General features: G+C 39.7%; 1 protein-coding gene across 3 annotated transcripts in view; it reads left to right on the top strand.

The window, feature by feature from the left end:
• The window catches only part of LOC309703471 (NACHT, LRR and PYD domains-containing protein 3-like), a 36,181-nt gene extending 20,248 nt beyond the window's left edge, over positions 1 to 15,933 (top strand). For 2 of the 3 annotated variants that reach the window (XM_082528317.1, XM_082528316.1), the window contains exons 11-13: positions 3,134 to 3,307; positions 14,689 to 14,735; positions 14,911 to 15,933. In XM_082528317.1, the coding sequence (XP_082384443.1) occupies positions 3,134 to 3,307; positions 14,689 to 14,735; positions 14,911 to 15,446 (757 nt within the window). In that variant the 3' untranslated portion in view covers positions 15,447 to 15,933. Of the gene's footprint in view, positions 1 to 2,817; positions 2,989 to 3,133; positions 3,308 to 14,688; positions 14,736 to 14,910 lie in introns of those variants that run through there. The other variant, XR_014275908.1, reaches the window with a different exon arrangement.
• Positions 15,934 to 20,818: the final 4,885 nt, after the last annotated feature.

Raw genomic sequence — 20,818 nt, 5'->3', positions numbered from 1 at the left:
TGTCTTGGTCTCGGTCTCGACGGACTTTTGTCTTGGTCTCGGTCTTGGTCTCGCTGTTTCGGTCCTGCGTTCTCAAATCGACATAGTGTTTGGGAGATTTGGAGTCAACCATCAGCGGAGCGGGGGGGGGGGGGCTGGCTGGTTGTTCAGTATATCTATGCAAAACAAGAGGAATTTCAATACACAGCAGTATATTCACAGCTGAAACCAGATATTTACATACACTTTATGGAGAAAACATAAACTTTTTTTTACTGTTAAACATCAATTTAGAGTAAACTTTTGTTTTAGATAAATAAATGTTGAAATATCTTTTGAATTAGTTAAATGTCAGAATAAAAAGAGGAGCTGTCTATTTTAATCACTTTGATCAAATGTAGGAGCACATGTACACTAAGTTTATTGTTAATTAATAAGAAACTCCAGACAATTCGATTCTGAGCTGAAGAAGCTTCTGATAGGTTAGTAGAGTCCATGTGAGTAAACTGGTGGCACACCTGTGGATGCATATAAGGCAAAACACAGAGCCTGTGACATGGGAAAATCAAGAGATGTCAACCAAAACACCAGGAAAAGAACTGTGGAGCTCCATAAGTGTGGCTCAATTTTGAATACAATTTGGTGCCATTTGCAATTAAGAAATACAGACAGTTTCTCTCTTTACTCTTAAAGTTAACAAATATGTTTTTTATATTTATCAATCTAAAAAAATAAACATTTAGTCTGATTTGATGTTACAATTAAAAAGTGTTTTTATCTGAAGAGTTTGTAAATATCTGGTTTCAACTGTATATTTGATGATTGTCAGCACAAAGAGGGAGAGAGAGAGGAACAGAGAGGGAGAGAGAGAGGAGCAGAGAGGGAGAGAGAGAATGAGGACAGAACAGAGATGAACAAGAGCAGGTGAGACACACATGTTAGTCAAATGGTTGTTTGCCAAAACTCATCAGAACATGTGCCTAGTGTTTCTTTTTAGATACCATTTGTTCCTTTTCAAATTCTATATTTATTAAGTTTTGCAGGCTTGTTTGCACAACAAGGCTAAATAATTATATAATCTTTTCTCAATCTAAATATTGTACTTTGGTAGAATTAAAAAATAAGTGTAGTGCAGGTCTATGATGATTTTTAGTGCTACTATCATCTAGTTCTGATTCTGGTTCTGTCTTGGTTACTGTTGTAGTCCTGTTTTAATTCCGGATCAGTTCTGGGTCTGGTTGAATTGGGGTTTAGTCCTCGTGTCTCGATACAGGCCCGACTTTCTTCTGCCTTGCTGCTTAATTAAAAAACTAGTTTAAGGTGTCCTGCATATGTATATAGAATAGCATCTGGCTGCAGTTTAAAGACTTTTTTTGTCTCGGTCTTGGTCTCGTCTCAACTTGGTCTTGGTCTTGGTCTTGGTCTCGATACCCTCTGGTCTTGGTCTCGGTCTTGGTCTCGATACCCTCTGGTCTTGGTCTCGGTCTTGGTCTCGATACCCTCTGGTCTTGGTCTTGTCTTGGTCTCGGATTAGGCGGTCTTGACTACAAGTCTAGTTTCTGATGCCTGAGGTATTCACTGAGCATTCAGCTGGGATAATCTTCCTGATGTATTCGTGAATGGTCATTGTCTCATCCTGGATGGTAATACTGACACTCACCAATCCCCAACCTCTTTCCTTCTGCTTAGCGTACAGCCTCAGGGTGTGGATTTGAGGTGAAATCCTCCATGCATGCAGTTGTTTCTATTGTTTCCTTTGGCTACCTTATTATCCTAGCAGGGTACCTGATCATGCGTAGGTGTTGATAGCCCGTATATTGTTCTTAACGTTCACCTGACTCCTCAGGACTTGCCTTACTCTCTGCAGGTAATTGTTGGTAGCAGCCTCTTCATAGTTCCCATTTGCCTGTGGGATCCCCAGGTACTTGCAACTGTCCTCTTTATCTGCAATTTTGCCTTCTGGTAGTTAAATCCCCTCAGTTCTGACTACCTTCCGTCTCTTTGTTATCATCGGACTACATTTCTCCAGTCCGAACGACATTCCAATGTCATTTCTGTATATCCTTTTTAATATGGATCAGTGAATTGATGTCTCATCCACTCTTGGCAGACAACTGCTCCATTCTGTAGTCAGTATCCGTAGCCAGTCTTGTCAATGATCTTACTGAGGGGGTTCAGGCCTATGTAGAACAGCAGCAGGGACGGATTGTTGTCTGCCACATTCCCATTGAGTTCATGATGAAGGCTCTTAGGTCCTGTTGGTCTTGTATAGGTCTAGGCATTATAGGATCCAGGTATGAAGCATTGAGTCATAGGCCTTCTTGTAATCAAATCATGTAGTTCACAGTTTGGTCAGCCTGGTCTTGCAGTCTCGTTTGATTGCACGGTCTACCAGTAGCTGGTGTTTTCCTCGTCTGTTATTAGTCTTAGTCTACAGTCTCCTTCTCCATGGAGGGTGCTGCTTTGTGGATGATGATATATTCTCACACTGATCCTGCATGGTGATGCTACCATCCACCCACTCCTCCTGGATTCACATCTTCATCATCATCTTTATCAATCCTCACAATATTCCACCTTCATCCGCTTCATGTTCAGGTGCCTAATTTTCTCCATGGGTTATGGTGGGACGTTGAGTGCTGAAGTCAAACAGATCTCAGAAATTAAAGACTGATTCATTTATATTTTGTATTATGAGAAGCAGCTAGCTTATCCATTATTCTCCTTATAGGCTCGGGCTATTCATAGATTTGCTATGATACTCTGAGCATTTTTTCTGTTTTCACTCGTAATGCTTTTTATATGCATATCCTTAACTTTTGTCCTCTCTGTCCACAGTTTGTCTTTTGTTCTTTTCTCTTCGTGCACATCCCCCTGTGCCCACCTCCCACCCAAACAGCCATGTTAAATGGCTAGTCTTGATCCCCAATGCTACAAAGTGCTCCTCACACTGATGGTCTTATTGATGGGGCTTTCTTGCTGATATTTCATAGCAAGTTATATTGTACAGTAAGTTAACTTGCGCTGCCTAATTCGTTTTTCTTTTTAGTTGTAAGTACAGTTAAATTAAATCAAACAGATGGTTAGATGTTATTGTTTCTAACAAACAGAAAGTCATTGGTTACAGATGGATTGTTGTTTTGTGTGTCTGCAGTCTGTCAGGCTGTCTGATCACAGAGGAAGGCTGTACTTCTCTGGCCTCAGCTCTGAGCTCCAACCCTTCCCATCTGAGAGAGTTGGACCTGAGCTACAATCATCCAGGAGCCTCAGGAATGAAGCTGCTGTTGGCTGGACTTAAGGATCCACGCTGGAGACTGGACACTCTTAGGTATGGAGAGAATGTCTGTTTGAGAAGGAAGAGCTGCATACATTTCAAGTGCAAAGGGAAAGCCCTTCTCTGAATTGAGGAGGGGACCTAAGAGTACATCTTTCACCATCTTAGAAAGCTGTGATTGCAGCCATTCCCCAACTCTCTGGGAATGGTACTCATGGCCATTGATTACTGATCAATGGTTGTTGATCAATAGTCATGATAATTTGCATAATAATGATAATGGAACTGACCTTATAGCCCATTGTTCATTCAATGGTGCTAGTTTCAGTTATTGTGCAAATGTACTGTTTATAAGTTTGGGGAAACCTGCAGTTACTGAAGAAGTTACTTGAATGAGTGACAAACATTTTCTCCCACTAACAACACTACGTTCAGATGTACAGAATCAACTTTTTGGGATTTCCTACATTCTTCATTCACTTTCTGTTTGTTTCATGCAGATGTAACATGAACAATCACACATGTAGGAACAGTTTTTCTTTGTTCACAGCATAAACTGTAGTCTAGTTGAACAATGAAGAGATAAATATGTAGCAATTTCCGAGGAGAACTTTTCCAGGAACAATAATAAATGTCTTTTGCTGGTGTCTTTTTCACCATTTGGATAGATTGCTTTATGTTTAACAATGCACTGCTAAATTATTTTTCTCTGTCTCACCCTGATTCATATCAAATTAATCTCTGCATAAAAATGTACTAAAGACACATTCATGCGGGCCTCATTCTCTGACTCCCCGGGCTCTTGCCACCTCACCGCTGCATCATGCAGCTTCCGGCCTAGAAGATCTTACTTAGAGCTCAGTAGCAGACACGGTGGCAGATTCAGGGCCGCCATCTGGGGCTTCCCTGACAGCAGTGGCAACAGTTGTGGTGCCCACTCTGCCGCTGACACACCTCAGCAGTGGCCTTAAAGGTCTCCAGGAAGACCTGGGAGTCATCTCCCTCCCCTATCCTGTGCAGCGACACCGACAGTGGATGGGGGATGGTGATGCTGTAGCCCCGACCTGCCACTTCTGCTACTGCCAATCACATGCGCCTGAAGTTTTGCCAGGTGCTTCTGCTGCACCACAGCCTGATTATTGTTCATTGCCACCATGTAATATGCAGCAGCCACGTCATCAAGTGGAAACACTGTCCATGTTTATTTTCCACTTTGATTGCCATGACACACACTACTGGCAGCCTCTTCATTGTTTTCTGGCTTGGCACTGTTAAGATTCAAAGTTGAGGAAGGAGAGTACACACCACCCATGGTCCAGTAGGTCTTTGGTCAAACCATGATTTTAATGAACACACGTGTGGGAAGACAACTCTGTACGCAGACAGGAAGTAGTCTTCGACTTAATCAAAGCATGAACAGATATTTTATAGCATCAGGGTTTATTTACTGACGCCCCTTCATGCGTCACCGGTACATTTTATACATAGATCAGATCAACATCATCATGACTTTTCACCCAGAAAATCATCTTCTATTTTCATGGCTTGGTACTTTCTGTGTACCTTTCAGTTCTTATCCTATTCCTCTTTCTTGCCGAGACACCAAGAAACGGTTCCTCTTTTACCAAGACAATTTTGCAGTTACAGCCAAACATCCTCTAAATAAATCTAATTTAAAGTGTGTGTGTCACGACCTCACATGCTCTTTGTGTCACCTCTTCACCTACTGTCTGTGTCTCGTCCTCAAATGCTCTTTCTCAATTCACCTGTTGCACTTCTGACCTTTTACCAGACCAGAGGCTCACTGAGACTATGTGTATGTCTTCTACTAAATAAATATTTTAACCAAGAACCTCTACTAAAACCTTAATATAAAATGATCTGATATATAAGTGTTTTGTAAGCATGTATTGCAATTCCTTCTATGGCTCCAAGTCACTTGCACAATAGATTGTCCGAACATCGCGCCGAACAAAGCTTCCAACCCCCAATTAATTGACCGAGCTCCAACTCTTTAATAAGCACAGATATGCATTGTGTATAAAATAGTCATAACTGCTTAAGGCCTTCTTAAAGCTATCTGTTACATTGTTAAAGCCTCGTCTTAGCCTGCGGCTCAAAATAACTATCTGCTTTCACTTCTGCATACAACTTCCTGTCAGCCTGCAACTCAGTCTTTCTGAAAGAGACACTGTTTAACCCCTGAATGCAATATAAACTCCAAATTTTATTATTAATGCAATGGTAATGATGACAATTATTTAACAATAGCAGTAAAATAATTTCCCTGCTCCACACTCCCTCTCACGACCTCTGGAACACCAGAGGTCGCAATACATTGTGGTTCAGCAGGCCTCGAGATCTCCAGGATCCTCGCCCCTCCTGTGGTCGCCGAGATCTTCTGCAAAGGAAACAAAACACCTTTTCTTGCATCCCCCTAACTTATCCTTTTTGGGACTCTTTAATCAAAAGCATGATCCTAATTATGCTCTTAACTTATTGACTTGTATTTATGTATATTCTTCAACGTTCCTCATCACTTTAAACTCTTTAAGCCCTGCTTTCACGTCCAGTTGCTCGCTCTACTTTCCCTTATCTGATCATCAACATCCTGTGCACAAATTGTCGCTGCTACAAGTTCCTCTACTCTAAAAGAAAACAACCACTTTAATCAATTAAGTTTAAGCATATAAGCAATTACTCCTGTATACATTTCATCATAGCTAAATGCTGCCTTGAAACAACTCCTATGTGTTAACTTCATTTTAACCTCACATTTCCTATGTTATAACCCATTTTGGTATAGCCTTTTTATTTCGTTTGCTCCCTTTAATGTAACAATACCTTCTAATTCTAGTTTATCAGACCTAACCAAAATATATGCTTTCCTTCCTCTTTGGTCCTTCTTTAAGTTCAGTTAAAAGCTAAATGAATTTAAGGCCTTTTGCCTGGAATCAATACTGTCATGTGTGTTTCTTAACTCTGTGTCTGTAAGCGTGTGCAATCCTTCATGAACTCATATTATCCTCACAGTAGATTGGCTAATCATAGCGCTAGCCAAAGGCTCGTGACCCTCCAGAGACAAATTTGAGCCACAACTCCTTTAAAAGCACAAAATGCAATATGTATAAAAATCATTTCTATTTATAAGCTCCCCCTTTATCCTAAAAATACCTCCTATGTAATATCTGTATGTGTAAGCCTACATTATAACCACTACTTCTAGAAATCAAAAAGAAATCAAAGCTGTTCTACTCCTTCAACCCTCACTAATTTTCCCTCTAAGATTTATTCACAGCTTTGAAAAACCGGCATTGTATCTTCTAAACAGGATTCAGTTCTGTCATGGTCCTGGGCCATGTTGGCCCAGTATTCTTGGTTCCTTGTATTTTCGCTCCTTATTTAGGCCAGGTTTTCTGAGGTGTCCTGTTGTGGTGTTCCCTAAGTGTTTTTTCCCTTTGTGACTCTTACCCCCTTGTGCCCCTCTGTGTATTTATGAGCTCTCGTCTCTCTTTGTGTTTATTCCATGTTTCCCCCAGCCTGTTATGTCTGTGTTCTCCCCGTGCTCTGGGTGTATTTAAGTTGTGTCTTCTGTTATGGTAGTTGCTGGTTTGTCTGTGTTGTTTCCCCTCGGTCTCCCTGCGTCTCGTTTCTGGTTTGTGTTATTAGCTTACCCAGTTTAGGTTTCCGGTTTCTTGTTTTTCCACCAGTGCTGTTTTGTGCCCACCGTTGTAAATAAATATTCACCTGCACCAGAGCTGCCGCCTTTTGGGTCCTTTTCTACAACTCCACACGGCTTGCCTCGCAAACCGTGACAAGTTCACCTTTAATCCTTTAACCTTAACTTAAAAATAACAGTTTCAGTTTTACCATATCCAAATGATCAAAAACCCAAAAGGTCCTAAAATGATCCTAAATTATTAAACAATTAAATTATTAAACCCTAAACCCCCCTTTATCTTGATACATTTCATGTGTCAAGATACTATACAAAACTTAAAAATGCTCAGTTTCCCCACTCATGATCCAATCTATGTCATAAAAATAAACTTAAAACAGAACAGTTATCAGTCATGTGTTTCTTCAATTAATGGTGACTGAGTTACATCAAAAATATTTCCCCTTTAGCATTTGGCATTCTCCCAACAATATACTATAATCCCATAATCTAACCCCAGTCAACAAAACAAAAATTTTTCTGGTAAAAGCAAATTGTTTATCCACATTTATTCATCCTCACCTTCATCCAGTCACACATTCACTCACATGCAGTCACACCATATATTTGCTAATGGTGGAGCTTCCCGCGTCAGATTCCCCACCCTCAGCAAAATGAGCTCAGTCATTTTTTATTTTCCATAGGAAAATATTTCTTTATGCTTTTGGACTGGATTGACTCGCATAAAATCCTTTTTACAGGGACTTACGACCTGAATTGTCCCCAGGTAGCTCTCCTCAGCCAATTGTAATCTGGAAAGCCCCCCCTTGTATTTGCTCTCCCCGAGAATTTTCAGCGCTGTTGCAGGCCTGCTTAAAACAAAAATGGAAAAAATAGAGCTGATTGTTAGCTCATAAAAACAAAACAAAATCACCTGACAGGTTTTCTTTAAGTGCACTGTTACAAAATAATGGGCCCAATTTTAGACATGTCCATGTTTCCTAAAACTCCCTCTATTTAAAACAAAAACACCAACAACCCAAACCTAACTGACCGAATCAACCCATTACCACAACAACCTCAACAACCTTAAACACACAAGTATTTGCCACCACATAATTTCACCTCCTCAATACACCGAAAGTCTCATTAAAACCACACAATTTGCAAACAAAAATCACCCCCTTATACTCTTAAATTCAGCATAAGACCCCTTACGACATCATATAATCACTAAACTATAAATTCCCTACCCCAATCTGCACTTCTCGTCTCTGCTATGCTTCCTCTTCCTGAAAGTCACAGTCACACACACACTCAGGAAGTTCCTTCGTCACCACACACTCCAGCTAATTTGCATACTGAGTCATCTCTCAAGAAGCTGTAACAACAGAAACATATGTTTAAACATTCCCAACTCATTAAATCATTTTATTTCTTCCAACAGTGATCACTAGTGTTGATCACTCAGTACGAGAGCACTCCTAAGTCACTCTTTTTAAAACTACTTTAATCCCTTTTTTGTTTTCATAACTCCCTTTGTCATATGGCTTCTTCTATTCCTCAATTACAAACTCAAATGTATTTTATTAAACATTCACACCATTGTATCATTCATACAAAATAGCAAGCTGTTCTTCATTGCCTATGTTTGTGTTCTTAGCCAGGTTTAATCAGTGTCTATGCATTAAACTCCATGAGCTTGTCTTGTCTTTATAAGTTTAATGCATTTTCTGTTTGTGTGTGTGAATTTGCATATGGTGCTTTTGCAGTGTGTCAGACTCCTTCATAATTTTGCCTTTAAACAGTCAATTTTCTCCTCCCCAAATTTACTAACCCAAATTCTGATTTCCTACCTTAAATAGCAGCATTCCTTGTCCTCAGCCAGAAGGTAGGGCTCCACTTGCCACTTTCCACCTCCACCCTAGCCCAGCGACTTTACCCCTTGAGGTCCCATCCTCTTCACTTCATCTCACCAGTGAGTCGGAGCTCACCGGGACTGAGTGAGGCGAATAATCGTGACTGTGCCTGCCTTAGGTTGTCCCAGGGTTTCGAGGTGGGATCTTACCCGTCATGGGCTATCCAGCCTTCCATACTCGCCTGATACGGGGCCCAAGTGGGCAGGGGAGGGAACACACTGGCTCTGGGAATTAAAGGAATGTAAGCTGCTTCCTTCATTGCATCTTATATTAAACTATCTCACTTCTGACTCCTTCCTAGAATAATTTCACCTATGGCACTTTGTGTATGTGTGTTTTCTATTCATTAATGTAATTGTCAGTTATTTTCTCTCTTCATTTTACTTTATTTATCTGTTTGTTTGTAACGTTCTACTTTAGTTCTACTAAACCTTGATGTAAAAACAATACTCCCTTATTTCACGCACACACTCTGCATTTTGCCTACGCACACACTTCTCTCTCAGACTTCCTCTGTTCACACATCACCTTGCACTCACTCTACTATCAACTTTCATAGTGTTATTATTATTTAGTATTTTGTACACCTCACACAGAATCATTCAAATCGAGTACTCACAGCATTCACATCACAACCTTCAACTTTCACTTTCGATCCTGCAAGACGCAGAGATGGACATCTCCTTCACCTAACATAAAACTAAATTACCATATCAACATACAATTACTGAAATTCAAACTCAAATACACCATCTGTTTTAATAAAGTCAAAGAGTAAACAGGTGTACCAAGTGTATGTACTTATGTGTTTTAAACTGAAAGAAAAAGAAACTCAAACTCTCATAACATCACTCATGCATCTCTTAAATTAAAAACACTTTCAAACTTTAAAACCTCCTACTTTACATCACCAAAGAAATACCTCTCACACCTTCATTCATCATTCAAAACCTTCTAGTCACCGCATTCACACTTAAACTGTGACTAGAGTTGAAGAATATAACTCAAAACACAATTTCCTAAGAGTATTTTAGACATGCTTGTCATAATCAAAAAGAGCAAGTAAAAAACAAACAAACAAAAAATTGAAACCTCCATTAATTCTCACCGCACACACAAGAAATTGAAAAAATAAAACCCACCAGCAACTAATGCTGGAGAAAAGTTACTACTGAAAGTGATGTGTTAGTCTTAAGTATATACAGTGCACTCAATCTATTTATATATCTACATCCAAACTCAGTCAGTTACTATGCATCCCCTACGGCAACTCAAAACTTTATTTATAGTCCTTTAATAAACCTAAATGGCATTTTAAACACACACTCTACAATGTTTGCAGCAGTATTTATAAAACCAACTGTGGCTTAAACAGTTCACTGCTTACTCATTTGCATTTTCACTCACACACACACCGTCTAAAAATAGCAGCAGCATTGCCTCAGACTCCTTTCACACAGATCTTTTTATATTACAAAGACGTCTTATATTTACAACTACTGTCAGATCTGTCAGCTTTAGCGCCTACCCAATTTCGACAAATTTAAAATAACCGCCCAGCGGATAAACTCCCTGAGTTTTTTGCGACCAATTAACCAGTATCAAGACTTTACTTGTTTCTGGCCTCATCTCTAAAATCCCTAACTCAATTTAAAAGTGTCCAACACCCAAGGTCCAACCTTTGCTGCCCAAAAAAGCGCAGGTACCGTTCCAAACGGTAAGGAGACTCTAACTCCTAGTTATTCTGGAGTGCCCCAAGCTCCACAGTGACCAACTGACTATCCCTCTTCGAGGACAATGTCTAAGCGTCCTTGACATTGGCAAGCGTTACCTCTGAGCACTGCGCTTCCTAGCAGACTCGAACTGCCGTTCTAGAATAATTTATAATACTTTGAAACCACAATCAACACCCAAAACAAGTGTATAACTGAGGCAGATCGACCCTGATGGACAATGGGGACTCTAACCCACAAAATGACCAACCAAGGTCTGACCTAATGACCAACCGGGACTTTAACCCACAAAATGACCAAATACCCTACCAAACTACTTGAGACTCTAACTCAATTTCTTTGGGACTTCAACCCAGTATTTAAACTTTTCCTGGCAGACTCTAACTGCTTTAGCAGACTTTACTGCTTTAGCAGACTTTACTGCTTTCATTTCTTCATTCTTCTTAGCAGAACTCTAACTGCTTCAACTCATGAGATTTTTCATCAAAATCAAAACAGACATCCACCAGTAACTTTAGTGAGTAGACTTAAATTTTATCATGTCCAATTTGGCACACTTTGGAAATAATTCAACAGGTAGTGCCTTACCTTTTGGATAAGCCGGCTTATGCCCACTCACTTAGACCACTGGAATTCATGTCTGCCCGTCAGACCACCTAAGACCACCAAATTTCTCCATCTAAACCTCCAATTCTCCCTCCTCAACCACCGGACGAGCCCCCAAATGTTAAGATTCAAAGTTGAGGAAGGAGAGTACACACCACCCATGGTCCAGTAGGTCTTTGGTCAAACCATGATTTTAATGAACACACGTGTGGGAAGACAACTCTGTACGCAGACAGGAAGTAGTCTTCGACTTAATCAAAGCATGAACAGATATTTTATAGCATCAGGGTTTATTTACTGACGCCCCTTCATGCGTCACCGGTACATTTTATACATAGATCAGATCAACATCATCATGACTTTTCACCCAGAAAATCATCTTCTATTTTCATGGCTTGGTACTTTCTGTGTACCTTTCAGTTCTTATCCTATTCCTCTTTCTTGCCGAGACACCAAGAAACGGTTCCTCTTTTACCAAGACAATTTTGCAGTTACAGCCAAACATCCTCTAAATAAATCTAATTTAAAGTGTGTGTGTCACGACCTCACATGCTCTTTGTGTCACCTCTTCACCTACTGTCTGTGTCTCGTCCTCAAATGCTCTTTCTCAATTCACCTGTTGCACTTCTGACCTTTTACCAGACCAGAGGCTCACTGAGACTATGTGTATGTCTTCTACTAAATAAATATTTTAACCAAGAACCTCTACTAAAACCTTAATATAAAATGATCTGATATATAAGTGTTTTGTAAGCATGTATTGCAATTCCTTCTATGGCTCCAAGTCACTTGCACAATAGATTGTCCGAACATCGCGCCGAACAAAGCTTCCAACCCCCAATTAATTGACCGAGCTCCAACTCTTTAATAAGCACAGATATGCATTGTGTATAAAATAGTCATAACTGCTTAAGGCCTTCTTAAAGCTATCTGTTACATTGTTAAAGCCTCGTCTTAGCCTGCGGCTCAAAATAACTATCTGCTTTCACTTCTGCATACAACTTCCTGTCAGCCTGCAACTCAGTCTTTCTGAAAGAGACACTGTTTAACCCCTGAATGCAATATAAACTCCAAATTTTATTATTAATGCAATGGTAATGATGACAATTATTTAACAATAGCAGTAAAATAATTTCCCTGCTCCACAGCACCCAAGCATGCAGCTTTCCAGCTGCACTCTGACACTCTCCAGTCTCAACTCCAACTTAACTAAAAATCACAATGTATTGTCATGGTGGCCCTGTGGCTGACAAACATATCCCACATAGCAAAATTGGTATGGCCCACACACCGCAAAGAATGACGGCCCTTTGGTGGCCCAGATCTGGTTTTCCAGAGGTGGCCCACACATGAGCCAGCACAAGGCCAGTTGCAGACACACTGGTGGTCCTGTGCTGGCCCATGTGTGGATTAACTCTGGCAAAGGAAACTCTGTTCAGACAGTGAATGGACTGATTCTTATATAGCGCTCCTCTACTTTCCCGGATTACTCAAAATGCTCTATACAACATGCCACATTCATGCAATCAAACACTTTCTTTGAACTGAATGCCACATCAACCAAAACCACAATCGGGACAGATATGGCATGCCATCGCATAAACAGATCTGGCCCACATCTGGCTGCCATACAGTCTGCCATGACACTAGTCAGTCAGTCAGTCAGAAGTGACAGCTTAATGCCACATCTGGCCAGACATCTTTTCTATGAGCCTGGGCAACATAACCCAAAACATATGCCATCACATAGACAGTGCCATCTATGCCAGCCCTGGCCCATATCTGGATGACATACCACTTACCGTGCCAGAAGTCAGTCAGCAGTGCCGGCTTGATACCAGATCCGGGCCAGACCTGCTTGCTATGTAGGGATTGTTCTTCAGCATATTGCATAACCAAAGATAAATGAGGCCCTGTTTCTCTAAAATGATGTCACTGCCTTATTTTTTATTTGAGCTGTCTTAGCCTGGTGAGACTCAGGCTAAAATATGTGGGTTGACGCTGACAGTGGGGATAACTTTTCAAGTAACCTTCGAAAGCTCCAAATTACCACGAAATTCATGCTTATAATAAATGCATGTAAGCTTCTGACCACAAATTTAAGAACAGCTGAAATTTTTTGAATTTTTGTAATATTATTCATGTTCAAACAGATGAGCTCACATGTAACCCACCCTCAAATATCTCAAATATGATCTAATCTCCTGAACTGTAAAAACGTGATTAAATAAAACAATTTTTGAACAAACTTGTTCAACACACTTGAGTAACATGGATTTTTCTTTGAAGATGAATTCCATTACTTTAGTATACAACAAATCATTAAATTTCATAATAAATTGTTGTTTCAGATTTGGTTCATACTTATGTGAAGTATAAATGCCTAGAAATGTATCATACTTCTTAAAATATTTTGAATTGAAACTACATTTGAAAATATTAAAATCCAAGTACAAAAATGAGAAGCTTTTCAATGGGAGCAAAAATTGATAGGCGAACATTTTACTGTCTCACACATTGTTTTGGGGTTCTATGTAGAGAAAATGTTGGACTGTTCCTTTTAGAGATGGCACGATACCACTTTGTTATGATACCGATACCTATATCATGAATTTGGATATCTGCTGATACCGATATGAATCCGATATAGTGTGTTTTTTAATAAATACTGTTTTTTTTTATATCTTGCTGCATTTTGTATAAGTTCATACTTAAGTTTAAATAAACAACAACAATAAAGCTATTCTATTAAACCTGTATGTAAAAAAATGCACTGTGCACAAAATATTTCATAGTTCAGCAACACTGATCAATCTAATAAACTTAAACCTGCACCATCCTCCATATTCTGGTATTTTAAAGAGTACTTAGCAGAAATATTAAGCAACATAACTAATGGGGTTGCAAACTCCCAGCAAAAGAAAAAATAGGGAACCACCCCCCACCTCATGATTCTTAATCGACGTAATCAACTTTAATTTGATGCAATGTGAAAAAAAATACACAGAAATAAATTATTTTTCCACAATAATTAAATAGATTCAACATCTTTCTTCAACAGAATTGCAGAATTCACAGATGGTACTTTCCCAAAGGAAAAAGTACTATAGCTTACTAGGGTATATTAGACTTAACAGTTACTATACACAGTAATGGACTTCTATACATTTTAAATCAGATGTAAAATGGGTGTAAGATTCAGATAATTATTTATTAAAAGCTAGACGCATACTGCTCCGACGTGCTACGGTTATGAGCCGAGTTACACTGTGTTGCAAGTTTTGTGAGGTGTTTTCATGATATTTAATGGATCGGATTACATTTTTTATTTATTTATATTTATTTATAACCGATCCAGTAATTTAGGTCAGTATCGGACCGATACCGATACGTGATATCGGATCGGTCCATCTCTAGTTCCTTTATCAGTGTCTAACAGTATGTGGATGCGAGCCATGTAATGTCCATGTGTGCATGCTGAAAGAGACTGTGCTTGTCTGACCCCCCTCCTCCTTTCAGGTTGGAGCCTGCTGGAGTCCGATGGTTGACACCAGGTCTGAGGAAGTGTAAGTGTGTTTTTACTGTGGTTCATGAAAATAACGCAGCACACATTCAATCATCTTCAAACTGTTACATCACTAATTCATATCTCTGATGTCAGGAGTCATCATCAAAGTGTCAATCAATGAACAGATGATGGATCAATAACTGCAGCTGGATTGTGTTTGTTCTCTCCATCAGATTCCTGTCAACTCACAATCGACACAAACACAGTGAACACAAACCTGCAACTGTCTGACAACAACAGGAAGGTGACATATGTGGAGGGGGTTCAGTCATATCCTGATCATCCAGAAAGATTTGATGTTCATCCTCAGCTGCTGTGTAGAAATGGTCTGACTGGTCGCTGTTACTGGGAGGTCAAGTGGAGAGGAAGGGTTGATATATCAGTGAGTTACAAAGGAATCGAGGGAAAAGGAGACACTTATGACTGTAGGTTTGGACAGAATGATCAATCCTGGAGACTACGCTGCTCTAATGATGGTCCTCATTCTGTCTGTCACAATAAGAGAGAAACACCCATCTCCTCCTCCTCCTCCTCCTCCTCTGTCTCTAACAGAGTAGCAGTGTATGTGGACTGTCTTGCTGGTACTCTGTCCTTCTACAGAGTCTCCTCTGACACTCTGATCCACCTTCACACCTTCAAAACCACAATCACTGAAATGCTTTATCCTGGATTTTCGATCTGTTCTAGTTCCTCAGTGAGTCTGTGCTAAGTTGAGTGTAAAGAGTGAACTCCTGTTAGAGAACACTCTGACTCTTGAAGAGCTAATTCAGTCTGTACATGTCTGTCTCTTTCGCTCAAACTCATTTTCAGAGTCATAAATTCAATCAGTTTATGTTTTAAACTGTTAAATGATTCCTTGTAAACTTTAGCAATCATTTTTGCAAACTAATAAGTTGAAAATGCTTCAGCCATATAAGATGAATGTATTGGCTCAATAGTTTATAAAGCAACATTTAATGTCTGAAAAACATTGAGACTGTTATGGACAGCAAACTGTGTCTTCGTAGTAAAGGGCCCAGTGCGCTCTCACTGCTGCTGTTTATTTCTAAGGTGACGGCTGCACATTGGAGCTGTGAAACTTTAAACTCCATTGAGACATTAAAACTTACTGTCCCACAGCCTGATAAAGGGGACGTGGAAATCGCTGCTGTTTGTGGCAGATCAAAGTGAAATAAATGTAATTGGTTGAACAGGTATTTGTGGTCGTTGCTTTGTGTTTCCAGCAGTGTGAAAGAGACTCAGCGGCAGATTAGAATCAAGTTATATAAACATTTCCACTTTCTCTATTGAAAGTAGAAACTAGAGAACAGGAGGGAGTCAGAGCTGAACATTTCTGCCTGTTTCACATTCTCCTTGAAAGTAGACTTTGTAAAAAAAATACCATCGAGAGCTATGACGAAACTGTCTCACGTAAAGACCACCCCAGAAAAGGAAGACCAAGAGTCACCTCTGCGGCTGAGGATAAATTCATCCAAGTCATCAGCCTCAGAAATTGCAGGTTAACAGCACCTCAGATTAGAGCCCAGATAAATGCCACACAGAGTTCCAGTAGCAGACACATCTTTACATCAACCGTTCATAGGAGTGTGTGTGTGAATCAGGCCTTTCTGGTCAAATAGCTGCTACAAAACCACAACTAAGGAAAAGCAAAATGCAGAAGAGATTTGTTTGCGCCAAGAAACACAAAAAATGGACATTAGACCAGTGGAAATCTGTGCTTCGGTCTGATGAAATCTTTGGTTCCACCTGACGTGTCTTTGTGTGATGCAGAAAAGGAGAACGGATGGTTTCTACATGCATGGTTCCCACCATGAAGCATGGAGGAGGTGTGATGGTGCTTTGCTGGTGATACCGTTGGGGATTTATTGTCACAGTCTGGCTGCGAAGCTGACTGTATAAATTTGAGGATCGGATCTGAAATGCAGACACGAAGGAACGAGAAGAAAACTTGAATATAACAAAATGCAAGCCGTTTAATATGACTGATAAGAAAGGTACAAGAACAAAAAGCATATACACTAGGAAGAAACTAACTAGAACCGAACTGGGAGAAAATAAATGTGAAACACAAAAGATGAAGAACAAAACCTTGAACGTGGCAAAAACCTGTACTTGGAAAACCCTGGAGACACAGAAGCATGGAAACATGACAAGAACAACAGACAACCTGACAATGAACGAACAGAAACACACAGACTAAATACACACAAGGGTGGTTAGGGGAAGTGGATACACATGGGGAAACAGCTGTCGTTATGACACTAATCTGACATAACGAGACAAAGTAAGCGATGCCAACTGCTCTGACATAGGACACAAACCTTCAAAATAAAACAGGAAACATGAGATGAAGACATGATAATACACACCTGACAACCTGAAATCAAAGACAAGAAATACATGAGACTAACCAGAAGATGTAAGTGAAACACAAATAGATTAAACTTGAGGCAACTAAATAATGAACCTAGAACTTAACATTATGTTCCAAATATAATAAAGAAGATCAGAAAACAAATGAAAATGCAGGGTCACAGACCCAGCCCCTGACATTTATTTTTTATAATTATTTTACTAGTGCAAAGCAGTAATCAAAGCAAAAGGCAGCTATTTTCAAGAATATAAAATATAAAACATTTTTTAAGTTATTTCACACTATTTTGTCCATCCATCCTCTCCTGCTTATCCTAGTCAGAAGATCTGGAGCCTAACCCAGCTGTCTTAGGGTGAGGGGCAGGTTGCCAGTCTGACACATAGACAGAAAACCATTCTTATTCATGTGAAAATATAGAACTACTAATTAACCTAACCCCACTAACTTTTTGACTCTTGGAAATGTGGGAGGAAGCAGGAATACCCAGAGAGAACATAGAAACCACACAGAAAGTCCCTGGCCTGATAGTGGAACTATGCTAATCAACATGCTTCTGTGCTGTCTTTAGTACATACGTGTCCATATGTGTTTATTTGTAGTTTTGATGCCTTCAGTAAGAATCTTCAATGTAAACGTCGTGGAAATAAAGAAAACAACATTAAATAAAAAAAGGTGAGTCCAAAACTTTTACAGGTATTATATACGACAGTAATGCTTCCAAAAAGATCACGTTTTTTTCATCACACTTTGGATCTGACTGTTTAAGTGAATGGAGAACCTTTATTGGTCTTCACAGTCTAGAGCTAAAAAAAATAATGACACATTCAGGTCATGTTATAGCCGTCAAACAGTGGGTTTTGGAGATTTTATGTTTTCCTTAACTCCCTGTACTTGCGGTGTTCCTCAGGGATCTATATTGGGGCCAATTTTATTCTGCGTTTACATGCTTGTTTCCATTCATACACCGATGACATTCAGATTTCTCTTCAACTGAAGAGAAGCTGTTCTGCTCCACTTTTACCTTTCCTTTAGTCTGTTGATGAAGTTAAAGTCTGGATGGCCTCTAACTTCCTTAAGGTTTATGAGAACAAAACCGAAGTGATGGTGTTTGAACCAAGTGTAATCCCAGCACATCTCATTTTAATCTACACAGTCTTGAGCCTTTTATTAAGTTGAATGGCAAAAATTTGTGGGCTATATTTGTGGGCTATATTTGACAGCAATTTCACCTTTGAAAAACAGATTAACTCAGATGCTTTTTCAAACCGAGGCTTTTATCCAAGGTGAAATCATTTTTATATTCTAAAAACTTTGAACAGGTGATACATGCTTCCATTACATCCCAGCTGGACTATTGTAACTCCGTATATGTTGGAGGTAGTCAGACCTACCTTGCAAGGCTGCAGTTGGTCCAAAGTGCTACAACTCGTTTTCTGACACGAAATAAAGATGTCAACTTAGTTCCCTGGTGCTTGCCTCTCTTTACTGGCTTCCTTTTTTCACATCCAAATTGATTTCAAAATTTTATTATTGACTTAAACAGCCCTGAATGGACAGGCTTTTGGGTCAGTATTTGACCTCTTGCAACCTTATCCACCCTCTAGATCTCTTAGATCAAATGATAATGATTCTTTGCTTTTAGCCATAGCAGGGTCTAGGCTGGTTTAAAGAGGTGATCAAGGATTTCAACCCCTTACTCATCAGGCTTCTACTGTCAATATTTTCAAATTTCATCTACAAAAAAACCATTTGCATTCACTGACTTTTTAATAGATTATGAGAGTTATTTGGTATTTGGTACTATTATTATAAATGATTTGGTATGAGTTATTTTGTATTTCCGTACAACACTTTGTTCAGTGTTGCTGTTGTAATTAAATGTGCTATATAAATAAAAATGATAACAATAACATTGGCTGTTTTCTTTTATAAGTGCATGTGTGCTCATTTGGAATAAAAGAAGCCACATTATAATGGTTGGATGCTGCTTTTTAATCATGTGTCATGTCATGATCACGTGTGCTATTCTCAAGCATGTGTTGTCTCATTGAGGAATGTATTTACTGATCTTTGGCTCTAAAACTGAAAAAAATCTACTATTAAACTAATAATTGCACACACATAGATTTAAAGATAAACCTTTTTCAGAGATGTGAAGATGCCCCGCCCACACACATATTAGCTGGACTCAGCCCCCACATTGTAGAGCTGGCAGAGAAAAGCCCTGTGGTTTAAAGCTCCTTTCAGTGCCTCTGAGAGTTAATGTGATAGAAACAGTGAATCCTGGTCTGCTTTAATCCAGCTGTTTCACACTGAACATCAGCTTGGATGAAAATGGAAGTTACTGTGGAGCCTTATTGAGGGGAGGCTTATGAAATGTGAAGAAACATGTTGTGGTGGGCAGGTGAAGCCTCATTAAGCTTGGAGGCTTTACTTCTATTTACACCCAAAAAGATTCAAAGCTTCGAGTCTTTGATCTTTGATCGACTTTGATTAATCAGTCATTTGGGGAATAATGTGGTACATTAGGAATGATTATTAACAGAATCAGGTGCAAGATTGATTTTTTTCACAGGTTTTTCATCCAAAATCATTTTGTCTCTCCTGTGGCAGCCTCAGTGGACTTCTCCTCTGGCTCAGCAGTCCAGCAGCTTTAGGAAATCTAATTTCACCTGGCACTGGTGATGCAGGAATAAACAGATATCTGCCAGTTTCCACACTGTTGGATTTGTTGGAAGTGTCTGATGTGCTGCCAAGTATTTGAGGGGGTCTACTGATCTTCCAAGTGTGGCTCTCTCATATACTTGTGACAGAAAGAAAGATGAAGCATCAGCTCAAACAGAAAAGTAGGATATAAAAAGGGGACATTCTCAGTGGTCAGTCTGCCCAGCAGCATCAAACACAGCTGGACTCCATATTTATGGTCTGCACATGTACAACAACTACTTTTGCATCTATTCTGTTCACAGTCATCTCCATGCTGCTCTTTGTAGACCAGTGGATTGTCAGTGTGTCCAACATGGATCTGATGTTTGGCTCCATGATTTCAGTCTGATTGGGTCATTCATAAAGTATTCTGTCCCAGCTGCTGGAGGACAACATCATCACTTTTCTGAAGAAAAAGCTGAAGAAGATCCAGAAGGTTCTTAGTCCAGATCACCCAGAATCCTTAGAGAGCCAGTGGGGAGATCATGGACCAAAGAGGAGCAGCAGAGAGGCAATTGTGAAGATCACACTAGACTTCCTGAGGAGAATGAAGCAGGAGGAGCTAGCTGACCATCAGTAGAACAGTAAGAGGATTTCTATATACAGTGGCTTGCAAAAGTATTCGGCCCTTTTGAACTTTCCCACATTTTGTCACATTACAGCCACAAACATGAATCAATTTTATTGGAATTCCGCCTGAAAGACCAATACAAAGTGGTGTACACGTGAGAAGTGGGACGGATATCATACATGATTCCAAAGTTTTTACAAATAAATAACTGCAAAGTGGGGTGTGTGTAATTATTCAGCCCCCTTTGGTCTGAGTGCAGTCAGTTGCCCATAGACATTGCCTGATGAGCGCTAATAACTAAATAGAGTGCACCTGTGTGTAATCTAATGTCAGTACAAATACAGCTGCTCTGTGACGCCTCAGAGGTTGTCTAAGAGAATATTGGGAGCAACAACACCACGAAGTCCAAAGAACACACCAGACAGGTCAG

This window comes from Aulonocara stuartgranti (assembly GCF_965226115.1).
Source record: "Aulonocara stuartgranti genome assembly, chromosome: 3".
NCBI lineage: Eukaryota > Metazoa > Chordata > Actinopteri > Cichliformes > Cichlidae > Aulonocara > Aulonocara stuartgranti.
This window is presented reverse-complemented; position numbering and strand designations above follow the sequence as displayed.